Here is a 21,153-nt window from a genome sequence, read left to right as displayed (position 1 = left end):
TAGCCGGGCAGGAATTCGATTGGCTTACACCAAAACGTAGGGTGCTACAAGGCTCCGCTCAGGCACCGTTATTATTTATTATTGCCTGCATGTGTTTAGTGTGTATGCTACAGGAGGTTGATAATGTAAGATTTCTCATTTATGTCGACTACGTTATACTGTGATCAGCTCACAGAGACCTTCAGATACAATGTCAACTGCAGAAAGGTCTGATCTTTTTCACGAATACGTGCAGAGCGCTGGACTCCAGATATCGACGAAGAAATCTCGCTACATGCACCTTGAGAACAAACCGGGCCGGTCACTTTGCGATAGTGACTTCCATCTGAAGATCGGCTCACTGCTGATTCTTGAGACAGAATAGCTGCGGATTCTTGACCTGGAAGTTCACCCGTCGGGGTCTAGCGTGAAGTAGATCAAGAAGATAAGCAAAACGCAAGCACAAACAGTTAACTTGATTCGCAGAATTGCGCCTCGGAGTGGTGGGGTTTGCAGTGACGTGGCTCGTTTTCTGTTGCGCTTAGTACTATGTATACTGGACTATATATAACGACTATATATCAAGGTCAGTTCCAACGACTGACTGCTCAACAGCGGGACAAACTAGAGGTTATCAATAGAAGTGCCATCAGAGCAATTACGGTCTTCCCTCGTATAACACCTATATCAACGCTACAAGAGCAGGCACAGCTTTACATCATTTCTCGGCTTGTTGAGGAGCGACAGCAAGCAAGAAACCTTAAAAGATACCACGTACCGAAAGTCGCGGCGCTTCACTCCTATTTCTATGAAGATTGTTCCATGACTATGAACTTGGGCAATCTTCCACCATGGAAGCATACATCACAAAGCACTAACAAGACGACAAAAGACCGCAGGCGGATTCAACCGATTGCAAGAATTGAAACGACCGTGCCTACAAGCGACCGTACAAGACGCTGTGTGATATACACGGACGTGGCTTTGTCAAGTCCGACATACCCTGAGATCAAAGCCACTCGCAGATATGCACAGACTTTTCAGATCCCTTATTATTTGAGCTGCAGGCTATACACAATGCGATAGAACTCTTGTGAGCTTGCTTAACATCAACGAAGCCCACATCTGTAATGACAGCCTCAGCTCAGTTAAGCAGCTCAAACGAGTAAGAAAAATGTTGCGTATTTGTGAAGAGATACACTAAATTCCCAATTCTACACGTGTGAACACTACTGTCCACTGAATGCAGGCACATAGTCATGAGCAGAACAATGGCCTTGCCGACCGCATTGTCTCTGTCTCGACACCCGCAACTCATATCTTGCCCTTCCCTCTGACCCCCGCTTTGTTCTCATTCCCCGAAAATCCATCCTCCGGGGTGACAAGCCTGCCCTCATCCCCGCGCGTATCTGTTTCCTTCCCCACAATCTTTCTCCGGTGGAGGAAGTCTCTCTCTGGAGACTTCAAGCCTGGGCGTCCTTACACCAGGCATCACTAGTGCTTGGGACGACATTATCCAGTGTCGGAAGTGCTCCGCTCCTGCGTCTGCAGCGGATGCTCGCTATCTAATTTAGATTAAGACAATGAGGGAATATATACTTAAATGTGTGAAGCTTAACAGTGATCAAGATGTAAACTATGAACAATGGATAATTGGACAATAGGTTTCATAACTCTCTCTTGCAATACCTCTATGAAAAGGGCCTACGTTCCTATATTTAATTTTTTATACTGACGTTATGCCGCGTAGTAACCCAAGTGACTAAAATAGTCAGGCCTGCTTGGCACACCCAGCAAAGTCGCAGCGAAAGCTGGCGGAGCGGCTCCATAGGAGCTCCATTTTCGGCAGCACGCTAACTGGGCCGAAGTGGTGGTGGCAAGCAATTAGCCAACACCGTTCTAACCACCGGCAAGCTAATTTAACAACCTCGTTCTACCAAAAATAAAGTAGTTTCTCTCTCTCTCTCTCGGCTGCACGCACTAGAGGGTCTTCGTGGCGAAGTCTGCGTCGTCTTCAGGAGAACAATCTGAAATGTCCGCCCATCGTCGACGGCGAGCTACGGCTTGTGCTGCTTTCTGCACAGCGGTCTGCTCAGCCCGATGTTACCTGGTTGTATCCACGCGCGTAGCTCTACGATTCGCTTCTTCAGCAGCGGTGCATATTTTGCGAGGAGGCGTCATAAAGTGTACGGAAGTGTAAACACAGACTACGCGGCGCACATGTCACATCCTTTGACCCGTGACACGATACGATGCTGTTGATGGTGAGGATGATTTATTGGTACCCCCTTTGATACAGGGCGGTGACAAATAGTCACTAGCCTGCTTGAGTTGACCAGGTCCAGATACATGCAACATGCAACTACTACGCGCAAATGCTACATGACGGGACACCTAGTGGAATACAACGCAACTGCAATGCAAAATTTGCACGTACCGACGCTACGCGGCGCGCATGTCACATTGCGTGACAAATGGAATGATTTCATGGTAAAGACGTTCAAAATGATTTATTAGCATCCCCTGCGAAACTGGCGGTGACAAACAGTCATCTAGCCTGCTTACTCTAATCAGGTATGCTTTATAAGTTTTTCATTCTGTCATTTTTGTACACATCTCCTTAATCTAATTTCTCTTCCTTAAGGCAATCCATCTATTTGTTGGCCAATCCCCGGTAGTGGGTACCACATACTTGATAGGAAACAAAAACTACCTTGTATCGCTACTTAGGCAACTGCAACATGACGTGCCACCTGGTGTAATAATATGCAACTGCAATGGGAAGTGCGCACGTATTGGTGCTTCGAGGCGCGCATCTCACATCGCGTGACAAGAGGAACGATACGATGTCAATAATGATGATGATGATCATTATAATTTATTGGGATCCCCTTTGAAACGGGGCGGTGAGAAACAGTCACCTAACCTGTTTGATTTAATCAGGTATGGTATACATGTTTTTCATGCCAGCTTCCTTTATACACCTCCTTAATCTTCTTTCCTCAAGAAAATCCAATTATTCGTGGCCAATCCCCCATAATGGGTAGGAGCCTGGCGATAACTGCGACGGAGAGCCGTTGTGACGGCGGCGGTCAACGTCGTCAACCGAAACGGCGATTGTAATGAGCGCATAACAGCTTACGCTATCAAAAAAGTTGCAGTGGCTTAGCTCGGCTATGCCAGGATATACGTAGCGTTAGCAAAGGTTCAGCTGATTATTCTTAGCTTTCCTGGTTTGTCTAGATTGTCAAGGATTAGCTTGATTGTCATGCTTACGGCTGCTCCAATGACACACACGCGGTATACGTATTATGTGGCACATGTATTCATTCCTCCTACGCTCAACCGCTAATTGCCAGGCAACTACTTCGGCATCCGATGAGTCAAGCTTCTCCGTTCTTCTGCGCTGTTGAGCAGCATTTGCGCTCTCCTTCTCCATGGCTATACCACACTGGCAAACGCCAGTCAGAAGCGCAGCGGCTCCAGCGCAGTGTCAGACGGCGACTGCACAGCGAGCGCGCGCCGGCGCCAGTGCGTCTACCACGGCTACGACGTCACTCCTCTGGAATGCGCAGACCGGCGGCGGTGAGTCGCGCGCGGCGGCGGCGGCGGCGGAGTGCGCGAGAGGTGCCGGCTCCGGTGGCTCCGGTGCGCAAGCCGTGTGACATCACTGATCCTTGCGCATGCGCAGCACGGCTCTTGATGTGCCGCGCGAAACGGGCTTGGCTAGGCCAGTGTAGCTAACGCTACAAAAATTTCACAAGGTACTCACAGACCCTTTTCTTCCATCCGTGTGTTAACTGCAAGTGTACCCGAGTGCAGGAGAAAGAAAAAGGACTTAACGCCGGGCAGAAAAAGCTTAGGCCATGTGGGCTCGTATGCTTCTCTCGTGCCAAAGTGGCTCTTTGGAACACCTGGCGAATCCGTCACGTGCCACTTTGTCGCATTAGACGCTTTCACATAATGTCTACTACCCTGTGCGCGGATTCTGTTCTCGCCACAGGTGAGCGCTGGACGTGCGTAGAAAGTTTGCTGGTGGCATGCACTCTGCTACAGCTCTCATTTAGTTTTCGGTGATGTTCCGACATATACATAGCATGTTCTCTGCATAATAACGTGGCCCTGCGAAAGCAAACTTAGTTTTTCACAACACAATTGGTTGAATATCTTCACAGGCTGCAGAGCATCAACCTCGAAGTTGCTGTCGACTACTACACAGCAAAAACGGTGCCGCGGAAAGGCCTCGACTGCAGGAGCGGAAACTTTGGTCGAGTCTTACGTCGTTCTGTATTCCATCAGACCTAACTCCTCGAAAAGAAAGAAACAAACCAAAGAGTGCGGCGCCCATTCGCTAATGCTTTAGAATATTTGGTTACATGCTTGGGTAAGTTATCGCAGCGACCTTTGCCCAGAATCGCACTCTTGGCTCAAGAAACGTGCTGGCTGTTGCCTACAAGGCTTTAGGCGACTGACACTGCTCATTACAACGGTGCACGCTGTAAATCTCGAAGGTGGAAACCAGCTAACTAGTTTTGCGGGCGCCGTACATATTCCTTTAAATATGCGGTGTGCTGGCAAATCAACGTTTCTTCACTTACCGTTACAATTAGGGTAAAATACGGATGACCTCGAAGTGGTGCATTATGTGCCGCATTGAATTTAGCATGTGTACCTTACAGCCGGCAATGTACACATAGACAAGTTACTTGCAAAGCGACAAGTAGCTGTAGGTCGGCCCATAGAATGTTCGTGAAAGCGCTGGAGAAGATATACAAGCACGCTGTGGGGCAGGCGACCTCCTGTAATAGACCCTGCCCTCATCTATTCCTCACACTAGTGGCCGAGAACCAGCTTCGACTTGCTGCAGCACAGGGTTATCGACTATGCAAGTCGCTTATTTCCTCGTAAAGCTTGATTTTTGAGACACCGTGTCACACTGCACTGCCTCAGAAATCGGCAAACATTTTCCGCGAAAGGGATACCTAGAAATGTAATAATGCACAGTAAGGCTAGGCTATGGTGTCATCCATCTTCTTTATTGCAAACCACCTGGCACTTCAAAGTCTTCGTTAAGACGCTCTGTGACTTATTCACTACGTCCACGTACACTCCCCCTCTTTGAAGACTCATCCCTCCTGAGATGATCCATAAAGACGTTCCCGGGTGTAGCAGACTCGAGCACGCCGTCGTCGTTGAACAGGAGCAGATACAAATACAAATTTGTATCCGTTCCTGGACATGCATGTATAAAGCATGTCTGTTAATAAAATAATCAGTTGGAAGTCAGCGCTTGTCCGTTTCTGCTATTCGTCCCCGTGTTTGTTCTCGCGCTGTGTATTACCGGTAGAGATGTCCCCTGGCATGGTGCTCGGCTCTCGTGCGGGTTCACATTTCGAAAGGGGGCACGATAGAGATTTACGAGTTGTATCTGGGCGCCCGGTTGTCCAACCACAGACGGCCTTGACATGCGGATCGCTCAAAACCCGTTTGTTTTCATTGGTCAGGTAAGAAGGCATTCTGGTGAATGCTTTTGTTCCGATGACCGCTTTCTTTTGATGCTGCATGCCGTGCCCTCATGCTATGTTGAATGTACTCAGTTATTCACTCAGGAAAAAAACTATTGAGTGGAGCGGATATAGAACAAAATCCGGGTCCAGAATTGATACAAATAGCTAAACATTTTAAGGAAATTGCATCGGATATTAAAGAAATCAAGGAAACCCGTCTGGTAGACATTCAGAAGAAATAGACACAATTTTCGCTGCCGAAGAAAGGGTAACATCGTTTCAAGAGCAGATTAACTGAATGCAAAACCCAATTCAAGCCCTTGAAGCTAAAATAGATGACTTGGAAAACCATAGCACATGCTCAAACGTGATAGTTAACGGACTTCCAGAAAAAGAAGACGAAAGAAACCCAGCGCATGAAACTCCAGTAAATAAAGGCATTTTCAGGATATTGTCACGTAGTAGTGACGGAAAATAAAACAGCCGCAAAACTGTGTATGACGAAACTGGTTGTTTATTGGGCGAGCCTGTGCCCACAAAAGCAAGCTAAACTCAAAGCACAACGATAGCGGCGAACACAGTCAGCGATCGTCGAAAATCTGATCAGCGGCGAAGCGCGTCGGCTTTTATACCTGAGTCATCGAAGGTTCCAGATTAATCCCTGATGCCCGCGTGTCTTCCAGAAAGTTCTAGACAATTCGCGTCGGTCATACAATCAGATAACATAAGCGTAGGTGAAAACAGGCAACGGAAAGAAGCATCGATAACGTTCTAGAAACTTCCGATACAGGCGCGTCCTGCGCCGAGCGATAACGTTTAACATTTGTTAGCCGGTGGAAAGCGGCCACCGGTGAAAGATAAACATGTATACGTGTCAATACCCTCCTCTTAAAAAGTATCGTCCCGATGCTACAAACACGAAAGCGAAAACAAAACCATGCGTAATAAAAAAAATAACAAAGCAACAAAGTACCTAACGTCGTCAGCGGGCGTAGAAAGGTTTAAGACGCACCACATGGATGACTTCAGGTCGTGCCCGGCGCCGCTGTGATTGCGAAATGCCGTCTGGCACGACCTCATAGTCCAGTGCGCCAATACGTCGGATTATCTTATATGGTCCGAAATAGCGACGCAACAGTTTCTCGCTAAGTCCTCGTCGGCGTATCGGAGTCCAGACCCAAACACGGTCGCCGGGCTGGTACTCGACATAGCGTCGTCGTAGATTGTAGTGTCGGCTGTCGGTCCTCTGCTGGTTCTTGATGCGCAGGCGGGCGAGCTGTCGACCTTCTTCGGCACGCTGCAAATAAGTGGCAACGTCGAGATTTTCTTCGTTAGCGACGTCTGGTAGCATGGCGTCAAGCGTCGTTGCCGGGTTCCTTCCGTAGACCAGGTTGAACGGCGCCATGTGCGTCGTTTCTTGCACGGCCGTGTTGTATGCGAAGGTCACGTACGCAAGGATGGCATCCCACGTCTTGTGTTCGACGTCGACGTACATTGCCAGCATGTCGGCGATGGTCTTATTTAGGCGCTCGGTGAGGCCATTCGTCTGCGGGTGGTAGGCGGTGGTGCGGCGATGGCTTGTCTGTCTGTACCTCAGGATGGCTTGAGTTAGTTCTGCCGTAAAGGCCGTGCCTCTGTCGGTGATGAGGACTTCTGGGGCACCGTGACGCAGGAGGATGTTCTCAACGAAGAATCGGGCTACCTCGGCGGCACTGCCTTTGGGCAAGGCTTTTGTTTCGGCGTAGCGGGTGAGGTAGTCCGTAGCGACGACGATCCATTTATTCCCGGACGTTGACGTCGGAAAAGGCCCCAGTAAGTCCATCCCGATCTGCTGAAACGGTCGGCGAGGTGGCTCGATTGGCTGTAGAAGGCCGGCTGGCCTTGTCGGCGCTGTTTTGCGTCGCTGACAGTCTCGGCATGTCCTTACGTAATGGGCGACGTCGGCAGAGAGGCGAGGCCAGCAGTATTTTTCTTGTATCCTTGCGAGAGTGCGTGAAAAACCGAGATGTCCAGCCGTTGGGTCGTCATGGAGAGCTTGCAGAACCTCTGGACGCAATTCTGAGGGTACCACGAGGAGGTAGTTGGCTCGGAGAGGTGAGAAGTTCTTCTTTAGGAGAATGTCGTTTTGCAGGAAAAACGACGCCAATCCTCGCCTGAACACCTTCGGCACAATGACGGTCTTGCCTTCCAGGTAGTCTATAAGGCTCCTTAGTTCCGGGTCGGCTCGTTGTTCGGCGAATTCGTCGGCACTGATGGGTCCCAAGAAAGTGTCGTAATCCTGGTCGTCTTGTGGCCGCGGTTCGACGGGGGCGCGAGACAAACATTCGGCGTCAGAGTGATTTCGCCCGGACTTGTAAACGACGGTGATGTCGAATGCTTGAAGTCTCAGGCTCCAGCGTGCGAGGCGGCCTGAAGGATCCTTCAAGTTAGCTAGCCAACACAAGGCGTGGTGGTCGCTCACAACTTTAAAGGGCCTGCCATAGAGGTAGGGGCGAAACTTTGATGTAGCCCAGATGATGGCGAGGCACTCCTTTTCTGTTGTGGAATAATTTGCTTCCGCCTTCGATAGCGACCGGCTAGCGTAACTTACAACCCTTTCTAGTCCGTCAGTCCTCCGCACAAGCACGGCGCCGAGTCCTACGCTGCTTGCGTCGGTGTGGACTTCGGTATCGGCGTTTTCGTCGAAATGCGCAAGTACTGGCGGCGATTGCAGGCGTCGCTTCAGTTCTTCGAATGCTTCGACTTGCGGCGTCTCCCACTTGAACTCGACGTCGGCCTTCGTGAGATACGTCAGTGGCTCAGCGATCCGTGAAAAATTCTTGACGAAGCGCCTGTAATAGGCGCACAGTCCAAGAAATCTACGCACTGCCTTCTTGTCAGCGGGCGGAGGAAAGTTGGAGATGGCCGCAGTTTTCTGAGGGCCGGGGCGCACTCCAGACTTGTTGATGACGTGGCCCAAAAACAAGAGCTCCTCATATGCGAAGCGGCACTTTTCGGGCTTTAACGTGAGTCCGGAGGTTTTGATTGCTTGAAGAACTGTTTCAAGGCGCAGCAGGTGTTCTTCGAAGCTGGAGGCAAACACAACGACGTCGTCCAAATAGACGAGGCAAGTCTGCCACTTCAAGCCTGCCAGTACTGTATCCATGACGCGTTGGAAAGTCGCAGGTGCCAAGCAAAGACCAAACGGCATGACCTTGAACTCGAACAGTCCGTCTGGTGTTATAAAGGCAGTCTTCACCCGGTCCCTCTCGTCGACTTCGATTTTCCAGTAGCCGGTTTTGAGGTCCATCGACGAAAAATACTTTGCGTTGTAGAGTCGATCCAAGGCGTCGTCAATCCGTGGGAGGGGGTATACGTCCTTCTTCGTGATCTTGTTGAGGCGACGATAATGGACGCAGAAACGTAGGGTTCCATCCTTCTTCACTAACACCACGGAGGACGCCCACGGACTCTTGGACGGCTGGATGATGTCGTCGCGTAGCATTTCGTCGACTTGTTGCCTTATGGCCTCGCGTTCGCGCGCCGAAACTCGGTACGGGCTCTGACGGAGTGGGCGGACATATTCGTCGGTTATAATGCGGTGCTTGGCGACAGGGGTTTGTCGAACTTTTGACGACGACGAGAAGCAGTCCTTGTATTGCAGGAGCAGAGCTTTTAGCTGTTCTTTCTTATGATTGGGAAGGTTCTGATTGACGTCGAAAGTGGGTTCAGGTACTACAGTCGTCGTTGAAGGTGCACTAGAATCCGTGAAGGCGAAAGCACTGCTAGCTCGTACTATTTCGTCGATGTAGGCGACCGTGGTGCCTTTGTTAATGTGCTTATATTCGTGGCTGAAGTTCGTGAGCATCACTCTTGCTTTCCCTTCGCGTAGTTCACCTATGCCTCTAGCGACGCAAATTTCACGGTCGAGCAGTAAGTGATGATCGCCCTCGATGACGCCCTCCATGTCTGCAGACACTTCGGTACCGACGGAAATCATTACGCTTGAGCGAGGCAGAACGGTGACCTGTTCTTCAAGCACATTCAAGGCATGGTAACTGATGCTTGTATCCGGCGGTATCGCTTTGTGTGTTGAAAGCGTTATCGACTTGGGCCTTAAGTCGATGACTGCACCATGTTGGTGTAGAAAGTCCATGCCTAGGATGATGTCCCTGGAGCAGTGCTGCAGGATTACGAAGCTCACCGGGTAAGTGCGGTTGTTTACCTTGACTCGCGCTGTGCAGATTCCAGCCGGTGTTATTGGGTGACCTCCCGCTGTCCGTATATCGGGTCCTTGCCAGGCCGTCTTCACCTTCTTTAACTTGGCGGCGAACGCGCCACTGAAAACTGAATAGTCGGCGCCAGTGTCGACGAGAGCGGTGACGTTATGACCATCGATGAGCACGTCTAGATCGGTAGACCGGCGTCTGGCGTTGCGGTTAATTCGTGGCGTCGGATCACGGCTGCGTCGGCTTGCTCTGCTGCTGCTGCGTCGCGTCGGAAGGTCTTCATTCGGCGGCGATGTGTTGTCAAGGCTGTTGCTAGGCGGCGTGCTGATATCTCGTCGTGATGATTCGCGAATCGTCGTCGTCGTCGGCGGCGGCGGAGGATCTTCGGCATTGCGTCGTACAGCAACCGCACCTCCATCGGTTGCTGCTTTTAGTTTCCCGGGTATGGGCTGGGAGATCGGCCCCGGGTGGGACCGTTGTACTGACGGCGATGCGGCGAGATGTAGCGGCCTGGTGACGGCGAGCGTGAGGATCGTCGTGGTTGCCACTGGGCTCCGGCGAGGTAGTCGGCGATGTCGCGCGGTCGTTCACCTCGATCGGGACGCGGCGCGTTGACGGGAAACCTTCGTAGGCCCATCTCGCGGTATGGGCATCGGCGGTAGACATGGCCGGCTTCCCCGCAGTGATAGCAGAGCGGGCGGTGGTCGGGGGCGCGCCAAATGTCCGTCTTCCTCTGGTAGCTGTGCTGGGCGACGGGCGGGCGTGCTGGCGGCGGCGGCGGTGGACGACGGAACTGCGGCGTTACGGGGCCCTGGCGCGAGCGCGGAGGGGGGCCTTGACGACGGGTGACGGCGGCGTAGGTCCGCGCTTCCGGCTGGGGTTGCGGCGATTGTGGCTGCACATCGGGAACTCCAAGTGAGCGCTGAACTTCGTCTTTGATGACGTCGGCGATAGATGCCACGTGAGGCTGCGACCTGGGAAAGAGCTTATGCAGCTCCTCGCGAGCGACCGCTCTGATGGTCTCGCGCAGGTCGTCGGCGCCTAGCGCTTGAGCGTCGGCGTAGTTGGTCAGGGCACGGCGGTTGTATTGCCTGACGCGCATTTCAAGCGTCTTCTCGATCGTTGTAGCCTCGGAAAGAAATTCGGCGACAGTCTTGGGCGGGTTGCGCATCAATCCAGTGAATAGATGCTCTTTGATGCCCCGCATCAGGAATCGAACTTTCTTTTCCTCAGACATATCGGGGTCGGCGTGGCGGAAGAGGCAAGTCATCTCCTCCGTGAAGATCGCGATGTTCTCGTTCGGCAATTGCACTCTGGTTTCTAATAAAACTTCGGCCCTTTCTTTTCGCACGACATTCGTGAAAGTCCTCACGAAGTTCTCACGAAATAGGTCCCACGTCACCAGGGTGGTCTCTCTGTTCTCAAACCAGGTCCGAGCAGCATCATCCAATGAAAAATAAACATGGCGCAGCTTGTCGTCGTCGCTACATTTGTTGAACGTCGCGGTCCTCTCGTATGTCTCCAGTCAGGTTTCAGGGTCTTCAGCCGATGATCCACGAAAAGTCGGTGGCTCCCGAGGTTGCTGCAGCAGGATGGGGGACGCTGGTGCTGCCATTCTGGTCGTTGACTTGGCCTTGATTGCGGTGGTCTTTTCGGGAAGAAGTCCGAACTCCGGCACAAGTCCTTGCTGCCTACGGCTAGCTCGCTGGTCCTTGGTGACGTTGGTCTCGTCCTCCGGTTTCGGGCTTGGGTCGCGGCTTTGCGGGGGCGTTCGGTGCATGAACGAACTAGCACCTCCACCAGATGTCGCGTAGTAGTGACGGTAAATAAAACAGTCGCAAAACTGCGTATGACGAAACTGGTTGTTTATTGGGCGAACCTGTGCCCACAAAAGCAAGCCAAACTCAAAGCACAACGATAGCGGCGAACACAGTCGGCGATCGTCGAAAATCTGATCAGCGGCGAAGCGCGTCGGCTTTTATACCTGAGTCATCGAAGGTTCCAGATTAATCCCTGATGCCCGCGTGTCTTCCAGAAAGTTCTAGACAATTAGCGTCGGTCATATAATCTGATAACATAAGCGTCGGTGAAAACAGGCAGCGGAAAGAAGCATCGATAACGTTCTAGAAATTTCCGATACAGGCGCGACCTGCGCCGAGCGATAATGTTTAACATTTGTTAGCCGGTGGAAAGCGGCCACCGGTGAAATATAAACATGTATACGTGTCAATATCTTTGAAGTTGAGAGCGTTCAAATCTAGCGTATACATAGACTAGGCAAGCGACGACCTGACTCGACGAGACCTGCCATTATTAAACTGTCAGATTCAAGAAGTAAATATGCAATACTAAAAAGCAGTTTTAAACTAAAGGGCACGAAGGAGCTAAAAAAATGCTAACTTCGTCTTCGACATCACACTTACTCAGTTCAAGTGGCCAGGTAGCCTACTCGTCAACAAGGTTCGTCTTGTGCAATATTGTACCTAGCGTTTCTAAGCCGTGATTTTTATGAATATACCAGTTTAATTGAAAAGGGCCTGTCTGATCAACATCTTCTACGTGTTACTGTTCGTCTAATCAACTGCGTAACTCCCAAACGCACAACCGTACCAAGCTTCAAGGATCACTCAAGATCTAACGATGTCTCTATTGTAGAATACATGGAAAGTTGTTACACTGACTTTATTGAATATGAGGACGATATTGACACGATATGGAACCGATTTACTGAAATGTGCCATCACTGCATAAATACGTTCGTACCGACCAAATGCAAAAACATTGTTAAAAGCACACCTTGGATTACGCGCAAAACTATTCATTTAAAACGCTAATTAAAACGACTGAAAAAGAGTAACCCACGATCCGCTGTTATTCATGAGCTTAAAATAAATTTGGCACGCACTTTACTCGAATCAAAGGATTTTTACTTTAAAACAATCCAACAAAACTTTTTAGAAAATGATGCTACAAAATTCTGGAACTTCCTAAGCGACCGCAAGAGGCAGATATCACAGATATTAGTTAATGGAAAAACAATTACAGATTTGAAAGTCATCGCGGAGAATTTTACAAAAAAACAATCCAACAAAACTTTTTAGAAAATGATGCTACAAAATTCTGGAACTTCCTAAGCGACCGCAAGAGGCAGATATCACAGATATTAGTTAATGGAAAAACAATTACAGATTTGAAAGTCATCGCGGAGAATTTTAACAACCTTCTTCACAGATGCTAAGATAAGTCTTACTACGCCTCATCAAAGAGTGGTTCAACCCATTGACTTTGACTTCATATCATACTCTGTTGTTGTTTCAATGATTTTGAACTTAAACACAAAATCATTTCGTGGTCCTGACAACATACCTAATGTATTTATTTGCCGTTATGCAGTTTTCTCATTGTGCTGTTTCCATGTTCACTGTTGACTGCAAAACTACCTAGTGATTGGAGGACGGCTCGTGTTGTTCCCATCTTTAAGAAATGCAGCCATTTACTCTTAGAAAACTGCCGTCCTATCCGTTAACATCACCAATTTCTAAAATGCTTGAACATGTAATATCTAAACGGGAAAACATAATTCTGTTACGAGGGAACTCAAACAGAAGCCCCTTTTTCGGCATTTCTACCATATCAACACCGGCGCGCTCGGGTAGATTACTTGCGAAAATTCTATCCAGATGGAGCTCGCATCCTCGGCAGGTCAAATTGGGACTTCGCCTGCCTAATGCGTTTTGGACACGCGCGCGCGTCGGGGCAATAGCAAACACTTAATAAAATACTAAAATAAGGTCCTAGTGCCTTCACATTTTAATATAAGACGACTTAGATTGCCCCTGGAAAAACATCTTCCCAACAACGCATTTCTGTTTAAGAGTGAAGCCGACTTTTAGGGGATCGGTGTAAGCTGGCTTTTCCATGTTTTGTGTTGCAGTGAAGCCTACTCATAAATAAAATGCGATGCGAACGGGGCCCGATAACGCTATCGCGTTCCACTCTTAAAGGCGAAGCTTAAGCATCCTCCAATTTTTCCGTTTCATCTACAAACCATCGCGTCGATGACGTTGATCTTACTAGGAGAGTGGTGAGTAGTAGACTTAATGTTCAGGTGTAAGCTGTTGCAATGGCTAATTAGGCCGGTTAGCGCGTTTGTGCCTTGTTCTCATATTATGCATATGTCTTCAATGTAACGCAGGTAGGTGTGGGGTATTAAAGGGTATGATTTTATCAGGTTTGCTTCAAGCTGTTCCATGAAAATGTTGGCACACGTGGGAGCGAATGGTGTTCGCATCCTTGTGCCGAAAGATTGTAGGTAGTGAATATAATCGGATTCCAATAGATGAGCGTGAGAACCAACTCGAGAAGTGACAGGCAAACTTCAGTAGCGGCGTGCGCTTGAGAGAGGGACTTCGAGACGGCTTCAATTCCTTCACTCATTGGTATGTTAGTGTAAAGAGCAGAAACATCTTAAGTTACTAGAATAAAGCGGTCAGAGAGGATTTGGTTAGTGGTAATCGAGTCGATAATTAGAAGGTTTCCGCGGTCATTTAAAAAAGTTTTTGTCAGGTATTTTACAAACAGGTTGCAGTGTGTAAAGCTTGATAATACATACGAACATTTGAAGAATGTTACTTTCGGTGTACCTCAAGGAAGTACACTCGGCCCACTGCTTTTTAACATTTATGTGTCTGATTTGGGGTTTATTGCAGATTAAGTCAAAAATCATTCAATACGCCGACGATACCGCGCTCGCACTGCAAGTCGCTGACTATTGTACTGGCGTTTAAACGTTTCAGGCAGATATAACTGAAGTAATTGACTGGTTCTCGCAAAGCTTTATTTTTTTTAAACCTTCACAAAACAAAACTGACACGTTTTAAAAACCCCATAAAACAGTTGCTTTAACGCAACCACTGTACTTACACTCATCCCGTTGTTACCCATGTGATTGCGAAGCCATGCAAATAGAGCGAACAGTTCAATATCTTGGTATCTACTTCGACCAACATCTCACTGGGAACGAGCACATCGTTTACCTCTCTAGAAAGAATAGGGCCATTGCGGCCACGTTGTATCACCTTCGGGGGAAATCTCCGTTTCACCTTAGACGAGTAATCTACACAGCATTAGTGGAACTTGTTTTAAAATACGGTATTACAATATATATCAACTGTTCGGAGTACAAGAAGCAAGCATTAAATGTCATACTAAAAGGAATCGTGAACAGTATATCTTACGGTACCAAATTACACTCGGTTGACATGAAAGAGAAATACGACGAGTTAGGCATCCTACAGATTCGTGAGCTGCTTTATTTTGTTGTGTTGACGCGGTATTATTATTCAAATGAATATAAAACTCCTGTAAAAAAAGATGTTACATTGACGAAAACAGAACGTTTTGCTAAACCACAGGTGTATAGTAATTATGGTAAAAAGATGCGCAATTACTATGTACCAGCTATGTTTAATGAAATTCCTGATGATCTATGTCTTGCAAGCAACAAGAGAAAGACGATGACTAGTTTAAGGCATTGGTGCGTAAATTTATTGCCTTGCGTATAGCTTTACTTGTTTTGTATGTGTTATTTTGCGCTGTCAAATTTATTGGCAATGTCGTGCATAACATGAAATGCATGTATATGAAGTTATATTTTTAAAGATTCTTCACCTGCTGCCTGACCAGCCAACAAGCACAACATGCTTAGGCAGGTCAGAATTTATGTATGTATATGCTGTATTGACAAATAAACTTTGACACTTTGAAGGAAGTGGGGCGTATCTTGAACGAAAGATGGTAGGGTGGTTTGGATGTTTGACAGATGGTGATTTAAGAATTTAGATAGTGACTCGGTAGCTGTGTTGTTAATAAATACCATAGGCCTGCCAGGGATTTCTGCTGTAAATATTTCTTCTACGGGAACCTTATGTATTTTAGGAAGAAGGTAAAAGCGGGTGGCTTCTTTGTTATTGGGCATTACGAAGCGATATTCAGACTGGGTGATTAGTTTCTGGGACAGGAGCTCCACTATTGTACTTTGCATAAGTTTGCTGTAAACCGAAGTTTGGTTAGAGTCGAGTTTTCTGTAATGGGCGTGGTTGCTCAATTGTTTGAAGGCCTTATTTTTGTACTCTATATGGGCCAGATGACGATACTGCCGCCTTTGTCTGCTGGATTTAGTACAATATCCTTTCTTTCTGCGAGATCTTTAAGAGTTTTGTGCTGAGCAGGGAACAAATTTTTTCGCTTGCGGCAATGGCGCGTTCAGTTCAGGCAATGCCGCGCCTCAGTTTTAACGAGAGACCGTTAAAACTGAGAACAACACTTTACCGGAAGCCTACAGATAACCAGCAGTATTTAGACTACACCAATCATCAACCGCAAAATTGCAAGCGAATAATTTGTGTCGGACATGCGAAACGAATAAGAGGAATCTGTAGCGAAGACAACGATTATATCCACCACCTAAGTGACCTTAAAGTAACGCTAGCGGAACGAAGCTATCCACAAATTCCTCTCGACCAGGCTTATGACGTCGCGTCAAGATTAGCGAGGCAGAAGGCATTAGCTAAGAAACAACATACACCAGAATCTGACAGACCGCCAGCATTTATAAGAAAATATTCTAATGCCCTCCCAAACATAAACAACAACCTACGAAAATACCACCCAATATTGTCAAGCAACGAGCGTCTGAGAAAAGCATTCCCGGATGTACCAAGGGTTACCTATCGCTGCAACAGAAACTTTAAAGACATGTTAATGCACGCAAAAGTCAGCCAACCATCATTTCCCCGTAATAAAGGCATGTTCTCACCACAGGTGCAAAACCTGAAGGCACCTTCAAATTGAGCCTAATATTAAAAGCACTGCAACTAGCAATACACATGAAGTGAAAACTAGCTTTACTTGCACTAGTTCCGAAGTGTTCCTTCTGTAAAAAATGACAGCAGATTCACGATGTGAATGATGATGAGTGGGCGAAGCTCCGGAGGGAATCATCGGATCTCCCGCTTAAGGGGACGCTAGCACAAACGCGTTAGAAACGTGCAGTACTCTCTAGTAAGGGGGAGCGGCCACAGCGTCTTACGCAGCCATTTACACATGCCGGAACGTGCACCGCGTTTGCCGACGCCATCACATGACTGCTGAGAGAGTATACCCCCCGTATTCATAAACGCTTCTCGACTTGAACTTGACTTGCCACCGCTTTGGGCAGCGCGTTCGAAACGCGTTGAAGGTAAGGTGGAGAGGCCACAGCGTCTTACACCAGCTTCTTACACGGGCCGTAACGCGCTAGCACAAACGCGTTAGAAACGCGCTAGAAACGCGGCCTTTCGTTAATGTTGGGTATTTATAGCCATCGTGGTGCGTTTGTCCATGTCCGCTTCGTGGCGTAGTGGGCTAACGCCGCGCGCTCGGAAGCGAGGGGTCCCTGGTTCGATTCCGCGCTACGGACACAACTTCGGAATTTTTTTCTCATTTTTCTCAGACTGGTTACACACTACTACTACTACTACGACGGGGACGGAACGGGTGCCGCCATAAGGAGCTTCGCCCCTAAAACAATATGTCGGCGAAACGGGACAACAAATGAGCGCCAGGTTAAACGGACATCGTGCGGATACAACTAAAATGCTTCCCAAAGCTGTCGCCGAAAATTTCAACCAACCAGGTCATAACTTTGATGAACTTCAACTCTACATACTACAGTCAAATTTCCGTTCTGCGCGAGACAGAAAATATAGAGAATCATACCTCATCCATAATTCTAGACATTGCAACCAATAGGCATGAACGTTTCAGAGAGAGCACTAGAATCTATTTGCTATGGTAAACTTCAAAGTTGAGGAAACAGCACTTAGTTCTTTTTGATTCAGTTGTTCAGTTTTTTTTTTTCTTTGCGGGTATGCGGTGGCGTCGGTAGCAGCTCGGCAGCAGCTTGGAGACACTGTGCGCAACCGGTTTCCGCCACCACGCCGAGTTTTGCGCATGCGCCGTGATAACGATTGGACATGCGCATGTGCTGACCTTGAGGCAACAGCTATGTAAGCGTGTGCGCGGCGGCGCTCGATTAGTAGAAGCCATGGGACGCTCAGAGATAGTTCCTACTCCCGAAGAAGAGGCCGCGCTTCGCAATAAATTCCGGAAAATGCTGGGGATGACTTGGTAGTGCTTAGCCTAGCCCTAAAGCCAGGACTAGTTAGGTGCCCATCAGCTCCGCTGTCTCTTTAGCATTGCGCCTCCAGTGCAAGCTACGCTATATTTTTCGTTTTTCGATTGTTTATAATATTCCAACCTCCCTTTGCTTTCGCTAATCTCTTTCGTTCTTTCATTTATATATTTATCCCCCTTCTTTGCACGAGCACCATATGTCGCCTAATAAAAACAAGTGCACTTGTCGACACGTTGGCTATTGCATTTACTTGTTCTCGTGTTGCTCATCGTCCTGAATTTCCATCTCCCGCATGGGATCCCCGCGTTTTCCTTGTTTATCTTTGTGTAACTCGTACAGAAACGCCTCTAGATTTTACGTATAACCTTGGCTCATCTTCACTACAACAGGTAACCAACTACAAATATCTCGGCGTAACAGTCCCTAATGAGCTGTCTTGGGGCCTACACACAGACAACATACTATGTTTGCCGCCTTCCGTTAATCCATCTAACATTAAACTACTCAATTGCATTCCGTATATAAGGTCTAAACTAGAATACTCTTGTGTTGTATGTGACCCCTTCACTAAAGCTAACATAAAAAAGCTTGAAGCTGTACAAAGAGAGGCTGTTAGGTTTGTTTATTCTAACTTTAAAATTTCATGGCTGCTAACAACAATGAAAAACTTGAACTAGGACGAAAAAAGAAGTGGCTCAACTTTCTTTACCTAATCTTTAATCATAAGTTAGCCCTTGACCGACATGCATATTTATCTCTTCTGTTCACTAAACATACACGACATCATCAAGCCCTTTCTTTAGGTCTGTATTTTGCTAAAATGAACGTTTTCAGTAATTTTTTCCGCATACTGTATTACAATCGAACCATCTACTTGCAACTGATATTATCCAATTTTCTGTAACTTAGAGCCTTGATACGTGCTGTTAATTTTATTTCATTTCATTTTATTAACTTAAAGACGCGTTGAAGGGGTATTACATAAGGGGTGGGTACTTACATGAAAGATTGAAAGCCATACTTTATTAGAATGTAAGGTAATTTCTTACGGTGCTCAAAAATGTGGAAGAGCAGGTTATGGCTGTGATTTCGTGAGAAAGGCCGTTCCAGTGTGTTTCACCAAAAAAAAATGGCTGTGGCTTAACTCAGTTATGCCTGGGTGTGCGTAGCGAGAGGTACGGTTAATCTTATTGTTTAGCTTGGTTCTCTCTACGGTTACATCTTTATCGTTTAGCTCCGTACGTCTGAGTGTTTAGCTTTGGTTGTTACCTCTCGTTAAGTTATGTTTGCATTAAATACTAGACATTTTTAAAGTGTAACGCAATTATATTGAAAGTCTTCATCGTGTTGTTTCTCAATTGCCGCAAAGACGGCCCGATGGTCGGTGAGGCGGGAGGATAAGGGGTTGTCGTCCAGTCACTTGAACATGTTTCGGGTGCTAGCCTCATCTGAATCCACTCGCCTGGCCACTTCGTACTTTCGGTCGTAATTCCATGCTTCGCCATTTCTACATACTTTGCAACTTGTGAGAGCTTACCTAGTTGTCTTGAAGTCTTACCTGAAAGCTGAATGTCGTCCTCTGAAATTATATAGTCGAGCTGCAGCCTCACTCACTGTTCATATGTTATCATTACATTCTTGTTCTAAAACCTCCTATTTATTCGCGAATAAAAGCCTGAGTTCGTATGCTTTTTGCCTGAGAGCACCAGTTTTGCCTGGTTCCCTTCTACTAATTTTGCTCGTTCTTTTCAAATTGGGAGTAATGCTTGACCTCCCTAACATACATGATCACTGCCCTTGGTCACACCTAACACTTGGCCACACCTAACAGTGATCGGGTTGGCCCAGAGAATCAAATATATTTCATTTCTTGTTTCTCTGTTAGGGCTTTTCCAAGTCCACTTCTTGTTATGGCACTTGCTGAAGAAGCTATTCATTACTTGGAGTTGATTTATTTCCCCCGATTCTGCCCAAATATTTGGTCTACTATTTCTAGAGGCATCATACTTAGCGCATGCATAATCCTTGAAAGCAGCTGAAAAAACCGTCAGACTGAGGACTTTTTGCCAATCATGTAGTTTGGAGTAACTCGCTCTTACTAGAATTCTGGACATAGAACCAGAAATGGTGAGTACAAACCATACCCGTCATGGACGCCTTTATCATTTTGTACCTACTAAGGCGATTAGCATAATTAAGGTGCTTTATGCACTTTGTAGGGGCTGTATGTCTGGCGATTATTCTGAGCGTTTTCCCACGAACTTGGTTCACCGGGTAGCCCAAGGTCTAGTGGTTTGAGCGTGGCGCTCCTGCGATGAGGGAAACGATTTCGAAAACAATCGTAGGGCCAACTTAGGTCATGGGTATGTGGCACTGCACAGGTGTGGATCATCAGTTGACCCTTTTTACGCCAACCTGTGTTTCTAGGAGTGCGTAGTCCATGGTTAAGTGAGTAGCGCATCGGGCTGGTGTGCTGATGGAGCAGGGTTAGAAACTAACCTTCCGAACAACTTCGTTCACTGAGGATGCCGCTCTGTGTACGTGCCACCGTTCAATGAACCTCTCTGATGCAAACTTGGAGCAGTGGGCATGTGCCACTTGGTCTGTGGCGCTCTTCGAATAACCTGACAAAATTGGCCCTCAAGGTACGTGCAGCTCTTCAATGAACCTCTTTCAGGTCAACTCAGATCGCTAGGTATAGGCCCTGGGGTATGTGCTGCTTTTGAGTGAACCTCCGTCACGTCAACTTGTGTCACTGGGTATGTGCAATTGGGTAGCGTCACCGAGAATGCACCACTCATCAATGAACCACTTTCACGCCAACTTGGGTCATTGAGCGTATGCGACAGGGAATGCGCCGTTCGTCAATGACCCTTTTTGAGGTCAACTTGGATCAGCGGGTATCTTATGATCTTCAATGAACTTTCTTGACGCGAACTTGGGTAACTATGTGGCACCTAATATGCATCACTCTTGAATGGCAAAAAATAATTGGAAATTTACTCGGTACTGGGCAGTATCAAACCCATGCAATTAATATTGAGACAAACTTGTCTGAATGGCATATTCACACTGGCGCTACGCGCAGACATCGGGGCGGCGCCGGTGAGTGATACAGCGCAGCCAAAAAAGCGCCAGAGAGACACCCGGCTGCATAGACAACATACAATATTTAACGCGTCCATATTGTCGCAGTACGGCGGGTCGCTTCATTCCCTGATTGCTAATTGCAGTAACGTCAACATTTATAATTAGATGAGTTTATCGTGACATTTCCTGTATT

General features: G+C 47.6%; 1 protein-coding gene across 6 annotated transcripts in view; it reads right to left on the bottom strand.

Annotated features, from left to right (window-relative positions):
• Positions 1–21,153, bottom strand: part of LOC119444551 (ras guanine nucleotide exchange factor E-like) — a 77,420-nt gene that overhangs the window by 36,068 nt on the left and 20,199 nt on the right. The window contains exon 1 of one of the 6 annotated variants that reach the window (XM_049663424.1): positions 758–975. The exons of the other annotated variants lie outside the window; for them this stretch is intronic. Coding sequence (XP_049519381.1) covers positions 758–840 — 83 coding nt within the window. The 5' untranslated portion in view covers positions 841–975. Of the gene's footprint in view, positions 1–757; positions 976–21,153 lie in introns of those variants that run through there. 6 annotated transcript variants of the gene reach the window in all.

This window comes from Dermacentor silvarum, chromosome 3 (genome assembly GCF_013339745.2).
Source record: "Dermacentor silvarum isolate Dsil-2018 chromosome 3, BIME_Dsil_1.4, whole genome shotgun sequence".
Taxonomy (NCBI): domain Eukaryota; kingdom Metazoa; phylum Arthropoda; class Arachnida; order Ixodida; family Ixodidae; genus Dermacentor; species Dermacentor silvarum.
Note: the sequence above shows the minus strand (reverse complement) of the source record. Positions and strands in the feature narration are given on the sequence as shown.